The following is a 24,148-nucleotide window of genomic DNA, read 5'->3' as shown; positions in this document are numbered from 1 at the left end:
ATTTAAGTAAAATTTGAGATACAGTAATACTTTCTTATATTGCATATCTGCAGGAAACAAGAAAAAAAAATTTGATAATAAGCTTGACAGACCTAAAGCATTGGATGTTTATTGTAAAATACCAAAAACATCAAAGAACGAGGTTTGTTTTGAGAAATTTGTTAAGAATAGTGATAAAGCAATGCCTCATCTTTTATTGATTCTTTTTTCACATTCTATATTTAGAAAAATATCAAAAATTAATCTTTACGGATTAAAAAACCTGTTTTTAGTATTACTTTTTTCATTGGCAATCTTTAGAAGAAAAAGAAATAAATAATAATATTTTTAGATTCACAATGTCCTAAAGCGTGAAAGAAGATTTTAAACCTTAAAATAAACTCATAAAAAATGTCAATTTCAATTCTTTTTTTCTTTGCATTCTTATGAATATAGAAACAATAAATATAAATGCACATAAGGAGTTATTGTATGATATAAAAATAAGTGCACAATATGAGTTACTGTATAATAATGAGACACAATACAATGAGTAGCTACTGTATGATAAATATGTAACAAATATTTAAATTATGCTTCTTTTCAGCTGCCATAAACTAGAACATAATACCAGTTGCAATAAATACTAGCTAAGTAAAGAAATTTTGCGATTTACTATAACTAATAAAGCTGCCACAAGAAGTTTTATTTAATTTTTTCCTTTCGTAATTGCTTCCACTATAGGCATGATTTAAAGCAAACACGTTTTGAATTTTTTTTTCAGCAAAAATATTTTAGAGTTTCCAATATTTAATTCTTATTTAAACACAGTATTAATGTATCAAACATTCTTTTCGGCATATTTAAATGATTATATGTTAAAAAGGGCATTAAAAATCTAAAAAAAGGAAATTATTACAATGACTTTTTAGCTAGATAGATATTTTTTTTTACAACCATCATTATATTTTAAGATTTAAAAAATGCTCATAACTGTTAAGGGAATTTTTCAATAGTTACCAATAAATTCTTAGGTACTAATTATATATTGATCATATGAAAGATACATTTAAATCAAGGTTTTGTTATTTTCTGATTTGTTTTTGTTTGTCATAAACTTTAATTAAATTCTAAAAAATTTACTGAAAACCTGGGTATTAATTTAGGATTTTATAATAAAACGAAAGGAATAAAACTATTTAAACTTAACCTTCATATTATCTACATTTTTACAATAGCAGATAAGACATAATTTTTCAGTAAAATGCTAGAAATAAAACCACTATGGAACTATTTTAAAATTTAAAGGACAAATTTTTAAAAAAAATCCATACTAATGCTGTAATTGGGCATTTTGAAAATAAAAATTGAGCACTTGTAGATGATTTTAAGAACCTATACTAACTATGTAATTAGGTAACATGAAAACAAGTTGATGTATAAAAAAAAATTCTTATTGCTCATGGAATGAAGTCACATGACAGTTACACGAGGAAGAAAAAAAAGGGATTTATGATATCTATAGCATACACACTAGAATGGAGTTTATTAAATACAAAAAGGTGAAAATGGATTGGCATGTTATATTAAGTAGAAACAAACAAAAAAAAATGATACACAAATAAAAAATCTTAAAAGTCTACAAACTTGTCAGACACATGAAACATTAAAAAAAAAAAAAAAAAAACCTAACATAACACACTTTGGGATTATCTCATCAATGTGAACTTTGGGATTATCTGGTCGACCTGTCAACGTTCGCGAAAATGAGCAAATCCTTTGGCGCCATCATAACGAAAAGCAATTTCAAAAATAAACATTTTAAACACATTAAATTTATCTAATAATAAAAAAATGTAAGAGTAAAAATATGTAAAAAAAAAAAAAGTGTAATAAATTCTTTTTTAATAATTACACATGGAATTATTCGTGAATCTAACCATATTTATTATTATAAATCATTTTGGCGGCCAAAAATCCTCGATAGCTTTTAAAGCGCAAACAAACGATTCATGATCCTTGTCCTGCTTAAATAGACTACAAAAAATTAACTCGTGTAGACGAAGATTACATAATAAATATGATCAAATTTGCGGTTATTGGTGCGGAAGCTACTTTTTGGCCATGATATCAGCAACAGGATAATCCTAAAGTCCAAAAAAAGGTCTACGGGATAATCCCAATGTGTTTTTTGTTTAAAACAATGTTGTCAATGTAAACTTGTCAGACACATAATACATTAAAAACCCCTCACATAACACATATTTTCTTCTAACCATTAGTTCAGTGAGCCAATAACAATAGAATTATTTTCAAAAAAAGTTTTTTTTTTCCATAGAAGGTTTGGCTTGCAACAGCGTTCTTCTCCGATACGGTTAAAAGATCACATCTTTCACTAAACAAGTTTTTTATGTTTTATTTTCTTAGAAAAATATTAATCGGGTGGGTTTGTCGATGGCAATTTTTTCTTTTAACTTGAATTTTTTTTACACCAAGGGTTTATGTACATGGTAAACCATTATATGCCTGTCTGTGAGTCGTCAAGCAAGGCCATACATTATTATAGTCGACTTTGAAAAGTTGGTTAATTAATTCCAATAATTATTATAAGCTCTGCATGCCTGCCTGCCATAACTTTATTCTAAGTTCTATTCCGAAAAACAAAAATACACATTTTTAGTGCTGCTTCAAGGCAAATTCACGAAGAATTTTTTTTCTCTTTAAATATTTCATTAGTATTTTGATCAAATCAGATAAAATTTCAGTAGTATTTCGATCGAATCTCACAATATTTCAGTAGTATTCAGATTGAATCTGTCTTATTTCAATAGTACTTTAATTCAAATGACGATCTATCACACCGCTTTAACTTAGCTAAACAAGATGTTATCATCGTTTATTGCCAGTCATAGTTATTGGCGTACCTAGTGTCTCGTAAACACTGTAAGCATTGTTTTTGTTGCAGGCATTTTTTTTGTTGCATTTGACATGAAATCCAGGCCTAGAGTCAGCACTAATAGTTTAGTCAAATTTAATGGCAGGGAGGGGGGAAAGTACACACACACATGTAAAACATAGTCCACACTCACACACAGTTATAAAGTCAGAGGCCGGATGACGAATCCAGGTACTAATTAGTCTATGTCTCACAAGACGAAGATGATAAAAACACATCAGAGACAATGAGTCACCCGTCGGAAGCCAGTCCCCGATTGGCTGACGTCGACGCTCAACACTGCCAGAGTGCCAAGGAGAATGGACGCAACTTGAACACAGTGGCTTGGCATGGAACAATAGCTGCGACATTAAACACATCACACTAGTGTGCCTCCTTGATATGTAACATCATTTGGATGCACGGATTGGCATTTCTGAAAATGAAAAAGCAAACTTAGATTTTCTAATGAAATGAACTATAATCATATGTATGGTTGGCTGAATGTAAACAATGACAAGGTTTAAATTTACGCGTAGTTTTACTAAAATTAATATGACATCACAAATAAAATGTAAGGTTAGCCATGTTTTGAATGTTATCCTTATTTGGGCTATATTTGTGTAAAATAACACAGTTTGTTATTTTTTGGGTAGCATCATAGCAAGATGGTGGAGTAAAGCAAACCAAATTTGATAACTTTATCGGTTTTTAATTCTAATGCTCTTGTTAATTTAAATTTTTTCCTGTAAATCATAAATACTTAAAATGCATATTTTTTGCATTCTTAAGTATTTGTACTGAAAATTATTTTAAAGAGCTTGATTTTAAAAATACGACTTTTTTAAAATTCAATTTCTCTGGAGCTAATCAACTGATTTTGCTCAAATTTTGTATTGTACCATGTAAAATTACATACTTTAAAATGATGTTAAATATTATCTACCTTACAATTAAAAAATGTTTCGACTATTATTATAAACATTTACTAAAATTTATTTTTGGATAAACAAACTTTATAATTGTGGGCAGAAAACTTTAAATTTGCTTCAATTCTGCAGATACTGTAAAATAAGCAAAAAGTAAAATTAACATTATGGAGACTACATTTCCCAGATTGTGGTTACCTTTATATTTCGAGGGTCAGAAATCTGAAACCATTGAAAAAAAGGTATGTTAATTGATAAAAAGTACACTTTTGCACGAACTAATTAATTAGCATATTTGAGGTCACTCCCTTGAGCCATTAAGATTGAGTCCTTGTTGCAGAATGATTCAGTGGTGAATGGGTGCATTAATTAAAAAACCCATATTTAATAACAACAAATTTAAGAATAAAAAATATGATACGAAATGGGGCTCTCCAATGAGCCATCCAGTTCAAACCATTGCCTGCTACATAAGTGATTACAGAATTATTGTGAGTGATTACAACGCCCTCTTCTGGTCAAGCAAAAATTTGTAACACTCCCCATCTGAACTCTTTTGAGTTCACTTACCATAAATTTGCAAACAAAATTTTCAAGAACAATATTAGTTGAAATATAAAATCAAACATTTATCTTTAGCAGAAATTTGCAATAATAATTAAATGAATGTTCAATAATTAAGATAACAATAAAAAACAATCAATTATAACCTATGCATATTATCAAAATATGTATATTTTACAGTCCTAGAATGTGAAGATCTGATAATTACTACAAAAGTTATTCAGTCAAGGTTGTTTGTTCCCCCCCTTTTCGTCTCACTGTTCACTACCACAGTTTAAACCTAAAAAGCAGTAAACTTAAAATCAGATAAGTGATAGACTAAACTTTAAATCATTGCGTTACGATTGTCAACCGCTCAAGTTTGCATGAACTTTCCCAGCACTAAAATTATCAAGAATATCTAGAAAGAAAGTAATTTCATAAGATACTTAGCCTGTGATAGGCAAGAATCAAGGCTAAACTTTTTAGTTTCAGCAGTCTTGAGTGAAACAAAACTTATTAAAATCATTTTCGTTTTTTTTTTAATACCGAGAAACGTACAAAAATTTTGAAAGAGAATGTGAAACAAATTATAAATGTTAATTATTGAAAAATATACTTAGAGCTATAATTAAATTATGAACTAATTAACTCGCAACAATAACTTAAATAATATAGAAATTTAAAAATTATGAAACACATTGTTCTACAACTTGAATGAAATCATGAATTAAGATGATTTTGGGTGCTTAAGTATGACCTGGTAAGAATCTTACTGTCTAGAAAAATTGGGAGTATACATATTGGGGGTAATGAACTATTTTAACATTTTATCGAAATTAAATCATGTAAGTTTCAAACAATACTCACTGTTTGCTTGGTTTGCCATGTTTTCATGGCCATTTTATATTTTTCAAATTCATGGCACCAATCTGAGTAAATTTTTCTATATTCTGCTTCTGAAGGAGCACTGCATGTTTCTATAGAATAAAAGTTCAATATAGATTACCAATAACATTTCTAAAGGGTTTCTAAAAATACTTCTCTCAATATACATTTTAAGTAACTCTCCACCATAAATGAAGTATTTAAAACAATCTAAACATTACAGATTCTTTCTGAAAATCAATATTTTCTTCTTCAATGCCTAGGCAGACCCTGGTGGGGCTAGACTTCACGTATCCGCATTTTACATAATATAGATTTCTCTTTCATATCCTCTCTTACTACACATGGAGACATGCATTACAACAATTTTAAATGTAAATGTTTTTTGTTATATTCTACACAAAAATGAAACCACAAACTCAACACTCCTATTCAAACGTATTTATCTTGTTAACCAGCAGTCTTGTTGATTTATAGATTGAAAATGACCTAAAAACGATTGCAGCCTTCCATACTCATTAAGAAGAGATAGAATCTTTTGATTTGACAAAGATTGCTGAGCAGAGTGAAACAAAGATTGAGTGGGAAAAAAAAAACATTCTGAATTTGCATTTTAACGTTTTGTCTGTTTATTGATAAATTTCTCCTTAATTACTCTTTTAATATAGTATTCTAGTCAATGAATATATTATGAATCATCTCATTTATTTGAATTAAAGCAAAATTTTTTGAGCTATTACGTAAATTAACTTCAACTGTGCAACTGTTTATTCTAGCTTATAGATATTTCTACAGAAACATTTTTGGTTACGAAACCAGCTTTTTAATTGTTTAGAGCAGTGATTCTCAACCTTTTTTTTTTGGTCGCATCACACTTTTAACGATTTTGAAATTTGACAGCACACAAGGAAAAAGATAAGTTTAAAAGTTGTTTACTTACCTACAACACAGTGTGTAAAATAGTTTATGATAATAATTTTGAATGTAAAATAAAATAGTACTATAAAAACAACAGTATGTTTATTAAGGGATTAATTAGCTCTTTCCACTTGTGCAGTTCTTATTTTCGCCTTCTTTCCGTCGCATCACTCCTTTGTTTTATTTTTATTAGTTATTAACTGTTATTTTTTTGATAGTTTGATAATTGTTAGATTATTTTTCATAGTTATTAATTGTTACTTTTTTGTTATGTGATTCCTTGTTAAGTTGTTTTTTTGCTAATTATTATTTTTTATTTATTTGTTAGTTATCCTTTGTTAATTTGTTCTTATAACTATTAATTGCATAGTTTATTTTAATTGTTAGCTTTTATTTCTTTTTGTAAGTTAATATTCAGCTGCTTTCTTTTGATAATTAACAATTTTAATAGTCATTAAATTTTCTACTTATTTTAACATTGTCAGAGACAGGACTACCGATAACCAAGATGTTCCCGCCGTTAAAGCGTGGAAAAATTATAAATAGTATATAATAGTATACTTTTCCTTAATTTAAACTTAACTTGTAATAAAAAAAGGCTTATAATTTTTACTAAATCATTTCTAAAATTTGGCGGCACAACAAAAACAATTTAAATAAAAAGTTAGAAACCAAAAATAACGAAATTTTAAAGATATGTAACATACACATATCTTTACAATTTTGTTTTGTTATTTTTGGTTTCTAACTTTTTATTTAAATTGCTTACATAAGACAAGTTTGGTTTTAGCTGCTTTGAGCACTTTTCCATTTCTACTTATTAGTTTAAAGTTCAATCCTAAAATTTTTATCTTAAAATTTGTTTAAATCAATTTCATATTTCGAATGGATTTCAATATCAAAATAATAGTCGAAAATTTAAAATTTTTAGTGGTCAAATGGATGCACTTTTTGGCTTGATGGCTGGTGCCAATGCAAACCTCTCTAAGGCCACTGTTCAGTTGTATCATTTAATAAACATAAATATTTAATTCTGCCAAAAATTCACATTCAAATTAAGAATTTCATTATCAATCCTACTTCTGATGCTCATTATTTTTGAAATTTTGCTATTAATACTTGCGTAGCATTCACAATATTGACTATTTTTTGAAATATTTTCTGTCTTTTTCTTTGGAAAGAATGATTAATAAAAGAGAAGGAAAATGCACTTACTTGTATCAACAGTAATGTTGAAGCTGCAGAGAGTGCTCGTACCCAGCTTGCAGTCATAGCGACCAGCATCCCTTTCGGAAACAGACAAGATGACTATACCGTGGTCGGCAGTGTGGATATACTTTTCACGCCTGTGCACAACGGCATATTTGCCCTTTTCTCTGCTGTAGTGGTACCAGCGAAGGGGACCCAAACCCATGCTTTCTATATCTGGCATGTGGATAGCACATGAGAGGTGAACACTTTGTCCCCAAAACACGTGCATTGGTTTGTTCTTCACGCCTGCAGAAACAAAATTTAACATCAATGAATTTAAATTAATTACCATTCAGGGTGCGTAGCCAAATCTTTTAACAAAAAATAAGCCCCTTTTAAGTACTTTTTAAGCACTACATACACTAACAAAATGTAAAATAATTTTCAAAGATTTTACATGATCCTGATAAAAGAACTAGTTTTTGACAAAAAACTATTTTCTTGATTATATTAGAGATTATAAAGTGAGCAAGAGATTTTTCGATTCGATATCAGGTGGCGGAAAATGAAGTCTGAATTAGAGAATATCTTTCAAAATGTAGCAGAGTTGCACATGAGAGTGCAATAATCTCCCCGAATCCAGCTCAGTAGACGCCCGTAGGGACTTGCAAGTATTTCATCAAACATGTAAAATGATTGGCGCTTTCATAAGCTATGGACTGACCGTACGCCAAAATAAATTGTGGCTGAATGAATTGTAAAAACGTTGAACAGAACAACATGAAAAGCACGATTTTGCTTCATAAGTGGCGAAAATCAACAAGGTAAAGAAAAAAACCTCATTTTGGAAAATGGAAAATTAAGCACTTTTTAAAACACCCAAAAAATAAAAAAGCACCTTTAGGGGCTTTTAAGACACGAAAATTGAAAATAAGCACCTTTAAGCGCTTTTTAAAAAAGCTAAGCATCATGATCAGATTTATACCAGGCTTCTAAGAAATGAAAAACCATTTGAAAAATTAATTTATGAAAAATAGAAGATGATGGTAGTTTTAGTTGGCATGAGAGTGTAATTAAAATTTCCTATCAACTCAAATCATGAAAATAATTAATAAAATATGTGAAACTATTTTACACCCAAAAAGAAAACATTTAAATTATTTACTTATTGATTCAATTTCTTTTTATTACTATATGTGTACATTGACAATTCAACAAACTATTAAGCTTCAAGTTTAAATCATTTTAAAGATGATAGAATAACAAAGTAAAAAAAGAAATTAATGTAGAAAAATTCAGAATTCTTTTGGAGTTTAGAAAATAGAAGAATCTCATGCTTGTGAATAGGAAACCAGATAATTTATTCCTGCCAAATTTTAGTTACCAGTTTTTTCAACATTGTCATTGGTTGGCAAAACTACAAAACAATGTTTTCTGTTATTATCCAAACTATTCTAATAGGAATATTTGCATAAATTGTCTCCTTATTTATTGTTGATACTAAGAAATATATATAACATATCTGCCAAATTTCCTGTTTTTTAACGAAGACTCCTGTATTTTACGACAATCTCCTTTTTACCCGTATATTCTCAAATTTCTCTGTATGTGTTGATTTCTTCAACAAAAAAAAAAAAGTTTTACAAAAAAGTTTTGGCGATAAAATATCCGCTAATAGCAAAAATACTTCTTTTATTCCTCGATAGATAGTACTATTACCAGTAAAGCAGTATGTTAAGCGTTTATAGTTTAAGTAATTATAAATAATGGCTTAAAAAAAAACTTTGTTAGATTAAGAGTTACACACACATTTTTTACTTTGCTAAATGCAGTATATTTTGAATTTCTCTTTTTGACTCACATGATTGTGCATGATGTATCAATACTTTACTTGTAACCAAAAAAATGTCACAAGTAAAGTCTGGGTTATTTTATTTCTCCAATGTTGGCAGGTCTGATATAAAAACATTGTTTTACAGGTTTTCACAGTTACAAAAACCATCTTGAAATTTTTAATTAATTTTTAAAATTAATGAGAATTTAATTAATTAGTTTTCTAAATGGAACCCAGTAATTTATTTATTTCCACTCATTTAACTTTAATTTAGTCTATAAATCGTTAGTCATTCTTTGTGAACCTGGTATAAAAAAATATACGATATTTGGTTATAAACAATTTCTGCTTATACTTACAATTATCACATGTGCCAGGAGTAGCATTGGTTACATCTTGCAACAACCTGTGAAGAAAAATTAAATATAATAATGTATTACAAAACTTCAGAACAAAAAATTTTCAATAATGTATGACCAAAATTTTATTAAATGACTTAATTGTCATATACCATGATCCATTTAGTGAAGTTTATGGCCATTATGATAATTTTTATATAAACGTTAGTGTTTAAATTTTCCATATTGTTTGAAATATATCGGGATATTTAAAAACCACATGAAAATAAATATCAATAAGTGCTGAAAATACAATTGAAACATTACATCTATTTACGATACTATTGGCAGAAATTGAGCAAGGCAAAAAGTGATTATCGAAATGCATGATTCAAATTTTATGTGTAAATTTCCGTAGAAAAGAAAACTTAATTTTTTTATTTTTCAAAAGAAAAATCTTTCTACAAGAATTCTGTAATGTTCTGCAATAATGTTGCCTGTATCGTTGCGATTCTGTCAGGGTGCTAACAGATCACCCTAGTTAATATGTAGATTAACTAGGTAATGAGCACATTAATGTCCTTAATAAGCTTCAACACATGCACATTTTATTTAAAGAAAATGCTTGATGCCCATTAAATATTTTGTAATAATTAAAGATAAAGGCAAGAAAAAAATCCAACTTACCCATTGACATAAGGTTTACATTCCCCGCGTTCTTTATCCCAACCGCAATAAGGATCTTGGATACACCGCAAACAGTTTGCATATCTCCCCTTGCACATAACAAGATCAAATTGTCGCAAAACATAATCAGAAGACACATATAATGATTTGTGCTGAAATGATAAGAAACATTGATCTTAATAGCAAGTAAGGCCCCCATGACAAAAAAACTTCACATACATAAAATAAGGCCTTTTTAAGATATGCAATAATTTTAACAAACTTAAACATATTTTTACTTAGCATAATTTCTATAACATACATTTCTTGCCGAAATCTCTTACCTTGCTAGATATCTCAATGGCCCTAACAGTCTCAGGAACAGTAGCTTCAAAAATATCAACTAAATTAGAATGCTCTTCTCCCAATCTGTCATACCACTCCACTAATTTATAGATGTAACCTTCAGCTAAAAGAAGAAAAAAAAATTTTTGACTTTAACTTACAATTGGTTGACTTTTAACAAAAATAAAATACTGTTTCATTAAATTTTTTTTCTTAATAACCTACGTATGTTTTGTTTTATTGATATAAATTATTTAATCTGTAATCATAAATACATAAATTATTTAATCTGTATTACTTTAATGGACAATTGCTTGAGTTTTAACAAAAATAAAATAATTGCTAAGAAAAACATAATTATATAAATTATTCAATCTGTATTACTTTAATTGACAATTGGTTGAGTTTTAACAAAAATAAAATATTGTTTTATTAAAAAAAGATTTTTAATATTCAACATAAGCTTTGTTTTATTGAAGCCAATTGGTAAAAATAAAATAAATGCCTAGAAGAACATAATTATGTAAATTATTTATTAGTATTACTGTATTTTTTTAAATTTTTATTATTGTTCAGAAAATTTTATGAAAACATAATTACATCAATTATTTACCTAAAAGAAATTATGTTTTTATAAGAGTACTACAAACATGCACCAAATAATAGTTTTTATATTTATTTCTTTTAACAAAAATATAGTTATCAAAATTATTATGAATATACAGCAAAACACCCATTTTGATTAAAATTACATCAAGCATGCTTAGTATTTTATCAAAATATAAATATTTTTACAAAACTATGATGCAACAAAACACCAAATGAAATAGTTTTTACTGTGATCAGTTTTAAAGATAAATCTACAAATTTTTGCTTGTAATGAAATTTTTTAAATGAATTTAGTGATTTTGCAGATTTTTGTAAAAATGCTGAAAACATGAAATCTTACTCAATTATTGTTTCAACATTTAAAGACACGTCACGTCACTTGGAATGACGAAGGGTTGCAGAAAAATGTACAAGATGAAATAAAAATAAATTTAACATTCAACAACTAATTCAAGTATTATTAATTGTTAAACTTGCATCTAAAATACAATTACAGCGACTTGGTTACACCAAATTTCCCCCTCATTGTTTTGCTTTTAATTTGCAAAACTCTTGTCCGGCTGGTCGTGACATATGCTTCTAAAGCTTGGATATTGCAATATTTCAAAGAAAGATTTTGAGGAGTAATCTTAGTGTTGTAAATGAAAATAATAACTGGAGAAGGAGATTTAACTTTGAACTGTACAATATTTATAAACAACTTGATATTATTAAATAAATAAAAATAAATAGAATGAATTTGATGGCCCATATGATTCGAATGAGTGATGACAATACAATAAAAAGATATTGCTTTTTAGACCAACTGGAACAAGAAAGCGGGGAGAGATGGGCTGATCGGGTGGAGTCCAATTTTCTTGCAATTAAAGGAAAGAATAGGAGATCAAAGATAAATTGGAATTCATTATGGAGAAATCTTCAGACGAAGGCATTGGCCTGGGCTATCTGGCCAACTGTGATGATGATGTTTTGCTTTAAACTATGACAATGCATTCATTGTGGTAGAAATTTCATTTATTTCTAAAGGTCATTATTTTATATGTGCATACTTCAGTTGATGTTTAAAGTAACAAAATATAAGTAAGTACGATAGAAGAAATATATAAATAAGAAAAGACAGATAAATAAATAAGAAAAGTGGAGCACACAGATGGCCGAATCTCTTAGTGTTTTATAAATTAAAAAAAATTATAAATAGTGCTGCTGCCTATACATTTCTGATGTTCCTATAATATACTTCTCAGAAGAGGTGTCAACCATATGTACATAGATGCAAACAGGGATAAGAAAAAATTCTGTAGATTTTTAAGAAATATAACTTTCATGATAATTGTTGTATAATAAATTAAATATTTTACGCATAGGGATTTTTATGGTAATCAAAATAGAAAAACTGCAGTATTTTCCAGTTATGATTGACATTAAACATGCTTGAAATGTTATGAATTATGTTTACGCATAATTTTGAATATTAAAAGGCATTTAATTCATCAAAAATAGTTAAAAGATTTTTTTACTTAATTTAAAAAGAGAATTCTGAATAAAAGTAAACTGAACATTTTAGAAAAAAAAAAAAAAAAAAAAAACAAGTTTGTCAATAATTAAGGCTTGTTTCAAAATGTATGAAAACCAGGAGAATTTTTATCAAACCAGTAGATCAGGAGGAACTGACAAAATCCAGTAGTCTGCTGGAAAATTCAGATAAATAAAAAACATATTTAACATTTTCTAAAAAAGTAAATGACACACAAATAATTAAACACGTACTAGAACCGGCATAATAAACAGTGTATTGAACACCCTCCACTTCAATCATGTCGACAACCAGCGATGTAAAAATGACATCTCTCTTATAATAAACCGGCTTTGCGTTGTCATGGGAGACAGCAGAATCCATGAGGGGGTGACCTCGTATAAAATTGAGGACAGAGTCCGGTAGGGTCTGGGTGTCATTCACACATAATCCAGGGCGGGGTTCCGGCACTTTGCTGGTGAGAACGGGCAGCCAGGCCGAGGATGAAGTCGCTTGTTCTTTGAATTTTCCATTAAACACTTCTTGTATGGAATCTAAACTGTAGCTACATATAGCAGATCCCATCAGACCATTTCTAAAAAGAAACGCATTCATCAATTACATTTGGCAAGGAATACAATTCTTTTTTTCTTAATATAAATATAAATAGAACATCGAACTGTTATTTTGTAGTACAGGTAGACAATGTACACCACTGACCACTTTACTATAATCATACCATTGATCACTAAATTAGGGAACCTTAAGAGGACGCCATATCGGGGTAGAAAATTTTCCTCACAAGTTCTCTTTCTTCTTCATTACTAATTTAAAGGAAAGAAAGAGTAAGTACAGGCAAACCTAGAGTACGTCATAAAGTTTCAACTGCTGAAAAAAATACTTCAAAATATTAAAATGCAAACAAATTATTAGAAAAGAACTTCTCCGTTGTGTAAGTTACCATTTCATAATTTATTTTGATTCGAATATTTTAAAATTTTCTTCTCAGCACTTTAAACTTCATGGCTTACTCTAGGTTTGTCTGAACTCATTTTTTCTACATTTTATATTAGTAATGAAGGAAAAAGAGAATTTGCGAAGAAAATTTTCTTCCGCAGTATGGAACTATAACTATGGTACTATAAGTATGCAACTATAAGTATGGAATTCTTCCCCTTAAGGAGGAAGAATTCTATACTTATAGTTCTAGCCGGCCAGGTGGTTGGCGTGCCTGACTGCAAAGCCAATAGCTGTGGGTTTGAATCCCGCTCTTGACATGGATGTTTCTCTGAGTGCTGTTCTCAGTTATGTGATGTGTGAATATGGCCTACCCTATGAACGGGTTTCTGTGGCAGTGTGGCGTAGGTAAGGTTTCTTGCTTCCGTGACCTTGATTCACAGGTGCCCACTGGGTAACAATAAATGAGCAACCCTTTCGGAATCTTCTAAAGCGAAGAACGAAAGTTCTGTGCTCGTGTTATTAAAAAAAAAATATATATATATTTCTGCTATCAGTGTTACCCTAAAATTAATTTTTGGGCAGAGAAATACAAAATGGAGGAGTGTACTTTAAAAGAAAGATAAAATTTGTAAATTATCACCATTTTATGACACAAATTATTTTAAAACTGACATATTCATGTAAAGCCCTCCAGAGTTATTGAATACATATTTAACCTTAAACATGATTCCATACTATTTTTTATGCTACTTACTGCTTCATTAGACTAAGAAGCTTTTTTAAAAATAACCTACAAATAAAATATATTGCATTAAATTTTTTATGTACTTTTTTTAAAGTTTATAAAATTTTACAGAAAGTCCCAAATTCTTGTTACATCTTCGTTATTGGCAAGAAAAAGAGGATTCCTTTTTAGAGAATCTGGAAACATCAACCAAATTTTCACGCAAGGATGATTTTTTCAAACAAATTATTTTATTTGTTTGTATTATTTTTTCAGAAAAAAAAAGTTTAAACTAACTTATGATTGTATTATTAGATTGACTATTAGATGTAACTAAACTTATTAATATAAATTTTCAGATGGTATCTTTAAAAATGGAAAAGTATCACTAGTATGCATTATTATCATCTTCATAGTATGCATTATTTCCATTGTTTTAAGTATGCATTATTATTTAAAGTTTGCATTATTACTAGGGCTGCAGGTTTGTCGCGGCGCGAATTTCCACAATGATTTCTGCGAAATTGCCATCTTTTTTCCTAAAATCCGCGAATTTCTCAATATGTCTTGACTTGCGCGAAAATTGCTTAAAATTTGATTTTTTATTTTATTTATTATTTTTATTAAACAGAATTTTTTATTTTCCTGAATCTTAAATTGAACAAGTAAAATTGATTAGATATTTAGGGGAGTGAATCAATAGCAAAATGACATGAAAATAGTTCAGAGATAAGAGATAATCACAATCTTGTCAACTAAGGTGGTCTTTCTACACTTAGGGAGGGTAATTACCTTCCTGAAATCAGTAAGAGTACAAAAGAAATTGGAATCACAAAAGAAGGAAAATATTATAAATCAAATCTTTGACAGAAATTTTTTTATACATGCTATTGCACTGGGCAATGAAATTTCTACTGCCTTTCTACATATCCAGTTAATTTTTTCTAGGCGGCTTCTTGTGATTTCTTAAATATGCATCAGTTTCTTAGATGAAGGGGGGGGGGACTAGTAGTTAATAGGGTCTTGTAACTAGTAGTTTGAATGTAGAATGTTTGAGTTTTCACAGCAATTACTTCTTTCAAAGCAACGGTCAAGGAATTGCGCGTTGGTGAAGGAAAATTGATCGAGTTTTGGAAATTAAGGACCGAATGCTCCAAAATTGGCAAAAGTGGCGTTGATGCAGAAAGATCATTTTCTAAGTATAAAAATGTATTAAGTGATGAAGGACGAAGGATAAATGAGAATAATCTGACAACGTACAATACTTTGTACCAAAATTCTGTTCATTTAAATAAAAATGTTAATGTTGCTTGAAATTCAAAGAAATACTATTGTTGCGTATTTTTAAGCTTTTTTTATTATTTGCGCAATTTCTGTCTTTTGCATAATTTATATAATAAATTTTTTTATGTTTAGAATTTGTGTAATTTTCAAAATTTCCCGCCATTTTTCCGCGAATTTGGGGTCTTTTTTCCCGCGACAAACTTGCAGCCCTAATTATTACCATCTTTTTAAATGATGAATTATTTTATTTTGGAAAATTAAATTATAAAAATGAGGAACCTGAATTAGTTAAATATCAAATTTTATGTAAACTCTTCAATAAAAGAAGAAAAAATATTAATAGCATAAAAATGTTTTCATCAGGTCTTGGGCATAAATAATAATCAATAGGGTTTTCTGTTGTGACCACCCTTAATGCAAATTTTTAGAATTCTTTTAAATAATGAAGTAAATCTATGCATGATTTAAGTGAGGAAGAGCAAAAAAGATTTTATAACTTTGACCATTCACAATTGTGGTCAACAAGTGAGAAGGGGGAGGGGTTAAAATCATCTAAAATTTGATAGATAATAAAATTTGATTTGATAGATAAAATAGAATGGTGCCTAGTGGTCATTTCTAGCAAATAGAGAATGCTTTTCAGTTTAAGTAGACAAAATGCTTTTTTATGATTTTAAACCCTCATCGTTCTTCCAAACGTGACTAATAATTGGTCAGATTTTGAAAGTATTTTTTGTCACACTTAAATACTTAGTCTTTGTAATCTCTAACGTGTTCAGTCTTTTGAGTTTTTTTTTTTTTTTTTTTTTTTTTTTTAAATAAGAATTATTATAATACATATTAAGGGTAGTCCTTACAAAACATAATATAAGTTAAAATTTGCTTTAAAATAAATATTTGGTTATAGGCCTCTTAGCTTTGTTAAAACAAAATAATTACACTGAAAAGGAATAGGATGGTTGACACTTACGTAGAAGTTGAAAACACAGCATAAAACTTCTTTTCATCATCTGGATGCTTATAAACATGTTCTGAAAGGAAAAAAAAACTTGACTTAAAATTGTATTGATTTAATTTTATTGCAAATAATTAATTATTTAAAAACAATATTAATTCTCATAAAATTTATTTATACTGTTAAAAGAAGAATGTGAAATTTTCTAGAATAAGAATATAAAAGCAAAACAAAACTCAAAGAAAATTCAATATTATAAAAATAATGCTATCTATAAACAATATTCATCAATGGCAAAGAAAATTCAAATTATTATGAAAATAATGCTATCTATAAATAATATGAAGTATGATAGATACACTTATTAGAAACTTTATTTTCTAAGCTTACCCTCAAAATATTTTTGCAGCTAAATAATTACGAAAGTTAACTTGAAATTAACTTCTTCTAGCTTGCATTGATCATGTAAAATATCCCCAATGGTAGGTTGATCATGGGACAGAATCTTTTTGCCACTAGGCTAACCATGGAAGGTTTTTTGTAATTTCATTGTATAACACACATTTGAGTTAGTCCCTCCATTTAGAAAAAAAAAAAAAAAAAAAAAAAAAACTCTAAAGGCAAATTTGTCTCTAAGTTTGAGTGTCCCTCTTCTTTTGAGCTAAGACTACAGAGTTGTACAATGGTGGTCACAAATCTGATATGCTAGTTATAAAATACATTTCCAGATTGTTATAATTAATAGGACATTATAGAGTAACATTTAAAACAGGCTCCGGGGATATGGCGCTCGCCTCCTAATAAGGTGACCCGGGTTCGATCCCAGCAATAGTTGGTCGATTCAAATTCCGCACCCGGCTCGCACCGACCACAGTGCTGACATACAATATCCTCAGTAGTAGACGGATCATGGGTTAGAGTCCCCTTGCCGTTAGGCTAACCGTGGGAGGTTTTCCTCTCTGTGTAACACAAATGCGGGTTAGTTCCATCAAAAAGCCCTCCATGAAGGCAAATTTCTCCCAATACTTGATCCAGGAATTTCCTTGTCTTCTGGTTTGGTTCAAAATTACAAGGCTACAGAGTTGAACATTAGTAGTCGTAAACCCGAAAATTGGGCGGCTGTTCAACACCCGTTATATATTAAAAAAACAAATATCAATATAACTCAGAATGTCACAAAGTCAATGTTTGAGAATCGTGGGTTATAGTCCCCTTGCCTTTAGCTAATCGTGGGAGGTTTTCCTCTCCATGTAACACAAATGCGGGTTAGTTCCATCAAAAATATCAATATAACTCAGAATCTCACAAGGTCAATGTTTGAGAATTTTGGCCAAATAAGAGCAAATTGCTCCATTTAGCTAATATTTTGCTGAAATAGCTATAAGGCAAGGTACATAGAATTATATAAATAAAAAAATATGTGTTAGCCATTAATCTGCAGAGTTATCTGATTCAGTTTACCTTTTACAGCCACTAGATAACAAATATACTTAATTGCCTGGCCCAATCTAGATCCTTTAGAGCAAAATCTAAATGTCCCAATCTTGGCTCATAGGTGTAGGCCTCAGAAGAGTCAAATTTGAAAAGTACTGGAGCCAAAATTAAACAGGGTGACAAAATTAAACAAAAAAAAAATAGCCAGACTTTTAAACAAAAAATAAGCACCTTTTAAGTACTTTTTAAGCACTCAAAAAATATTTTTAATCACTTTCCAAAAAAATAATAATTATAATAATAATCACAGGGTTGCTACAGCAAAAACGGAACAAAAACAGTTGCTTTTAGTAGCCTCAAGCAGGAAAATAGTTGCCTAAAACTATGAAAATAGTTGCCTGAACAGGGACAAAAAATTTTCAAAAATAGTAGCCAAATAACTAAAATTATAGCTTAATTGTCAAATACTATGATTAGGACTGGGTGATGTCTGAAATTTAAAACATCGCAATGTCTAACGGACAATGTATCACGATTTAGCACATGTTCAAAAAATACCTATGGCAAATCTTTAAATCAATCAAAAATAAATAAAAAGGAATAAATCTATTACAAAAGAAAATATTAATTCTAAATATATTCTACACTGACATTAATATATCATTGTTTAATTTTTTCAATTAAAATAATAAAGTCAAAGTAAAAGCAAACCCAAGCTTTATTTCATTTTTCTTAAATTAAAAATGATTTAAGATTTATTGGTTTAAAAATAATAATACTGTAACAAAATATTTTACATGCATTAAAAATTTAAAGGAAAAAGAACAAAAGTAGAAAACAAACCAAAAAATGTTCACTTAAGGAAAAAAAAAATTGTTTTTTTTTAATTATTTGTTGAAAAAAAACCCATGAAAAATGATTTAAGATTTATTGGTTTAAAAATAATAATACTGTAACAAAATATTTTACATGCATTAAAAATTAAGAGGAAAAAGAACAAAAGTAGAAAACAAACCAAAAAATGTTCACTTAAGGAAAAAAAAAATTTTTTTTAAATTATTTGTTGAAAAAAAAACCATGCTTTTGAAACATCATTAGAACCTCTTTTTATTTAATTATTTAAATAATAAAAAGTAGTATTAACTAATGGTCAGATTCAGTACTTAATAAATATTAAAATATTTTTACTTATTATTATTTTCTTTTTTAAAAATAAAATCGACTAAATATTTATTTGCTTAAAAATGATACTGGCTATCTAACAAATTATAAAACAAACAAGCATTTAAAGAATTTTAATAGAAATTAAAAAAAAAAACTTTTAAGTACTAATGTTAAATTATTAAAAAGCATCAAAACATTACTAAACTCTTTATTTAATTTTAAAAAAATTATTTGTTTTTTAACTAATAGCCAAATTTTTAAAAAAAATTTTTTTCAGTTTGTCTGCACATTAAATAAAGGTAAGCTTTATTTTAATTTTTTTATAATTAAAAATGACTGAACATTTATTGGTTCAAAAATAATCAAATTATTTCACTTACCAACATTAAATAAATTTTAAAAAATTAACTTTTCATGACAAAGTTAAACACAAAATACCTCTATTAAATTGTATCGCTTAAAATGAAAAACAATAATTGAAAAAAATCAATGAAGAATCTTTTTTTAAATTCATATTTTCGTTTAATTGATCAATTGAGTTCAGAAAGAAAATTTAAGATAATCGCGATTGTGCAGCAATCGCAAAGTAACAATAGGTCTACTAAAAATAATTGACAAGAATCGTTAAATCCAGACAGAAAAAAAATGGTATGAAATAATGCAGAAAGAAATGATCGCTGCAAAAGTCTCACTGAAAATAATTTACAAGAAACCCGACAATTATTTCTGACGAAATAAAATGCACAACGATCGCAAAATGACTTAAGTCCCATTGAAAATAATCTTCAAAAAACGCAAAATCCCAAAGACAAAAATGGACATAAAGAAACTATACAATGCTGATCCTCGCACAAAACTTGGTGTTCTGATTCAATTCGCTCTTCGTCATTCAACACCACGGAACTAACATCGTCTAACTACATCTCTGCAGCCAGACGAAATCAAATTCGTCTTCGTCAGTGCGGTAACAGCGTTAGCGTAGTCAAGGATCCTTGCATATTAAATCGTTAAACCGCGTAGTCTTATACAGGTGGCTTAACTCAGATTTCTGATGCATCGCCTAACACAAAAGTCACTATATCGGCCTACCGATATATGCGTTAAATCGATGGCTCGCGATACATCGATTTATCACCCAGTCCTAACTATGCTCCAATTAAAAATAATTTATGTACAAATATAAAAGGTATACATATTAGAAAATAGGTACCTAAATAAAAGTCTAATTACAATAAAATATTAATGTTAATAGAAGGAAAAAACAATTAAAAAGAATAAAACAGATCCTCTAAGAGAAAATATAACAAGTACTTTATTAAATCTAATTAAATTTTCGGCTTTTTGGACATATATGATTGTATAAAAGTTTGCTTTCTTTTATTAACAATTTAGTTTCTTTTTTGTTCATTTGTTTCATACTCTTTTTCTTCATAATTGCAGACCACCTTCAATCATGCCTTGTGCAAGTCTAATTCCTTGCATATCGTTAGCCTAAGGGCTATTTAAGTCTTTCATTCGCTTCTTCTGACAACCTGTCAGCTGTTTCTTTCAGTGGGGTGAAATAACAAGGGAGGAGTTAGTGTGATGACGTCACTGAGCACTATGCACATGGAAGGCGGCACTATGTACGTGTTAGAGATGGGACTGTTGTTGTTGTTAATTTACGTCGCACTAGAGCTGCACAATGGGCTATTGACGACGGTCTGGGAAACATCCCGGAGGATGATCCGAAGACATGCCATCACAATTTTGATCCTCTGCGGGAGGGGATGGCACCCCCGCTTCTGTAGCCCGACGACCTGCGCGAAGTCGAGCACTTTACAGTAGCACAGTTTAACGAGGACCAATACCACACACCCTCGGTCCCTACGCAGACTGATCCATGTGGTCACCCACCCGCACACTGACCGCAGCCAGTGATGCTTGACTTCGGTGATCTGCTGGGAACCGTGTCTTAACGATCAGTCCACTGTGGGACAGAGAGGGGACAGAAAAGTAACGTTCATTTTTGAGAAAAACTTCGCTAAGAGTAAAAAAGTTTCCCAATAGTCGCCTATTCCTGAAAATAGTTGCTTTTTTAGCCTTTTCAGGCAAAAAAAATCGACATAGTCGCCTAAGGTCGAAAACAGTAGGAAATAGTCGCATTTCAGTGGTCTGTGACAACCCTCCTGTAGTCATAATTAGGATCTGTGCAGTAATAAAAATTATTTTTTCCTATCATTTAAAGTTCTTAATTTATAAAAATAAAATTAATGAAATTCAAAAACATTTTTAAAAACTTTACGTAATCATAATAAAAATAAATAGTTTCTGTTAAATATCGCACAGAAAATTGTGAATTTTTTTTGTAATTTAGAACGACAAAGAAAACGCCTTTTTTAAAAAGATAGAAAATCAAGTAATTTTCACCAATGCCAAATAAAAAAGCACCTTTAAGGGCTCTTAAAAAACGTAAATCAAAAATAAGCATCTTTAAGCACTTTTTAAGAATGCTACACACCCTGTTAAATTGTTGGTAGGGAAAAGTTTTTAGAAAACAATCATTAGTTATCCAAATTATCGACAGCAACTTCGCTAACAATGTGTTAAATACAGCAAAGATCGTTGAGAGAATGGATTATTCTCCATTGCAGAAAGAAACAGGGCACCAGCAGATTTAAGTAGACAATATTAAACTTTAAAAATAAATAAATGAATATAAAAAAAACAGCTTTTGTTACTAGAAAAAATTGTCAGTAAGAAAGATAAATGCAATGCAAGAAACAGAATATGAGAGGACAAATTTAAAACATTCAGCTCAGAAGAATATTCAGTCTGAGTGTTGTTACAGAAGAATATAAATGGGAGATTTATACTATTTTAAATAGGAAAGCGCTTTCAGTAAAAAAGAACTCGGAAATTTGAATGTCCAGGGTCCTATCAGCCTTCAGTTTCTAAAGTAGGCAACATTAAGCTTTAAAAAAAAATGAATAAAAAAACAGCTTTGCTATTAAAAAAATTGACAGCAAGAAAGATAAATACTAATTAATGAAAGAAACAGAATAAGAGAGGACAAATTTAAAACATTCAGCTCAGACAGCTGTCGCAGAAGAATATTAAGTCTGTTACTAAAGAATGTAAATGGGAGATTTATATTATTTTAAATAGGAAAGGGCTTTCAGTAAAAAAGAAAATGAAAATTTGTATGATCTGAATTTCAGCCTTCAGTTTCTAAAGTATTGCAAACTCACCCTATACACATAGTAAATAAACAATGTTATAAAAAAAATAAAACCATTAACAAAATTTTTTTTTTTCATTTTAAAGAAATAAAAAAAAAGGAAAATAGTATTAGTGGAATACTTACGAATTTCATTGAAATAAAATGGAAACTCTCCAGGAATGGAACAATTTAATCTTGCTTTCAAGAAGGAAGCCCAGTTTTTGTTTAAGATGTTTTTTCCACCAGTATCTCTCTGAAATACAAAAATATACAATGTATTAAATATATTATGATTCGGTTTTATCAGAGATATATAACTCCAATATTTCGATTTTTCAAAAAATTCTTTCATCATGGCCCACGGAATCATATATGAAAAAGTATTTTTGACTTTAGTTGCCAAAGATCATACGGAAGTGATCTCAATTCCGTCCTTTTGGGAATGTATGCTCTTGGAACGTGTAGATTAGGGAAATCGCTTTTTTCTCCTTCCACCGGTCTTCCAAAACTACATACAATACTTAATACAATGCAAGAATATACAATGCAGGAATTTAAGGTACTGATAAATAGAAAAATATTCTAAATATCAAAAGAAATATCCATTAAATTTATTTAAAAAATAGAATTAATTAAAGTACTTCAAATCCAAGAATATTTCTCAAAGTTTGTATCTTTAAATTAATCCAGTTAGCAGTTCAGCAACTTTCAAAACACGAATAAATAATAATATATAATTTTAATTTATAAAAATTTTACACTTTTTCCATATTGCTACTGATGCTATTTTTTCTGAAAATGTAAATTTTAACCTTTCAGCAACTCGGCTCCTCAGCACTATAACTTCTCAACCAAAAATAAAAATGCGTAGCAGTTTTTTTTTTTTTTTGGAAAAAATAAATAATTCAATATTAAATTAATGTACCTGGACATTTTTTTACTTATTTTTAAAAAGGGAGTTCTGAATAAAAATAAACTGAACATTTTTGAACAAAAAAAGTTAACTGATATCTATAAATGAGGTTCGTTTCATTATGTATTAAGACTTATTTAAATATTCAAGTAAGTAATAATCTGTGCAAAAATGCTGTGACAATAGAGACTTTTGTTTCGAAACATACTCAATTTTAGGAGATTTTCTAAAATCTACCAAAACCAGAAGAATTTTTATTAAATCAGCCGGCAAAAGCCAGTAGGGTTGGTAGCTAAGCATATTCATTAATTTTCAGTGCATTTTAATTCATTTGCAGATTTGTGATTCTGTTGGTTATTGCCATGAATTTAGTTTTATCATCGTTGACTGGCAATCGATGCATAGGCAGATTTTTCAGCAAAAAATATTTTTTTAAAATACTTTTTAAGCACTCAAAAATATTTTTATTCACATCCCAAAAGAAAAATTAAAATATCATAATTAGGATCTGTGCTGTAACAAATCCCCCCCCCCCTATCGTTTAAAGTTCTTAAGTTATTAACGTTAAATCAATAAAATTCAAAAAAACTTTCAAAAACTTTACATAATCATGATAAAATAACTAGTTTCTGATAAATATTGCAGAGAAAACTGCCAAAATCATGCATTGTTTTGTAAATTAGAACAACAATCTACACGACAAAGAAAAAATCTCTTTTTAAATGATAGAAAATTAAGCACTTTTTACAAACACCGAATTAAAAAAAAAGCACATTTAAGGACTTTTAAAAAACATAAATCAAAAATAAGCACCTTTAAGCACT

At 29.0% G+C, this 24,148-nt stretch overlaps 1 protein-coding gene across 3 annotated transcripts in view; it reads right to left on the bottom strand.

The window, feature by feature from the left end:
- Positions 1-1,506: 1,506 nt before the first annotated feature.
- The window catches only part of LOC107449704 (semaphorin-2A), a 328,119-nt gene continuing 305,477 nt past the window's right edge, over positions 1,507-24,148 (bottom strand). For all 3 annotated transcript variants that reach the window (XM_021146653.4, XM_016065315.5, XM_043039779.2), the window contains 9 exons: positions 22,556-22,664; positions 16,627-16,687; positions 12,943-13,283; positions 10,566-10,690; positions 10,243-10,394; positions 9,577-9,623; positions 7,408-7,689; positions 5,257-5,366; positions 1,507-3,350 (listed from right to left, as the gene is read on the bottom strand). In XM_021146653.4, the coding sequence (XP_021002312.1) occupies positions 3,294-3,350; positions 5,257-5,366; positions 7,408-7,689; positions 9,577-9,623; positions 10,243-10,394; positions 10,566-10,690; positions 12,943-13,283; positions 16,627-16,687; positions 22,556-22,664 (1,284 nt within the window). In that variant the 3' untranslated portion in view covers positions 1,507-3,293. The remainder of the gene's footprint in view (positions 3,351-5,256; positions 5,367-7,407; positions 7,690-9,576; positions 9,624-10,242; positions 10,395-10,565; positions 10,691-12,942; positions 13,284-16,626; positions 16,688-22,555; positions 22,665-24,148) is intronic.

The sequence above is a fragment of the Parasteatoda tepidariorum genome, chromosome 7 (assembly GCF_982258835.1).
Source record: "Parasteatoda tepidariorum strain Cologne lab strain chromosome 7, Ptep-v5.0, whole genome shotgun sequence".
Lineage (NCBI taxonomy): Eukaryota > Metazoa > Arthropoda > Arachnida > Araneae > Theridiidae > Parasteatoda > Parasteatoda tepidariorum.
The sequence above is the reverse complement of the archived record's forward strand: the minus strand, read 5'-3'. Positions and strand labels throughout refer to the sequence as shown.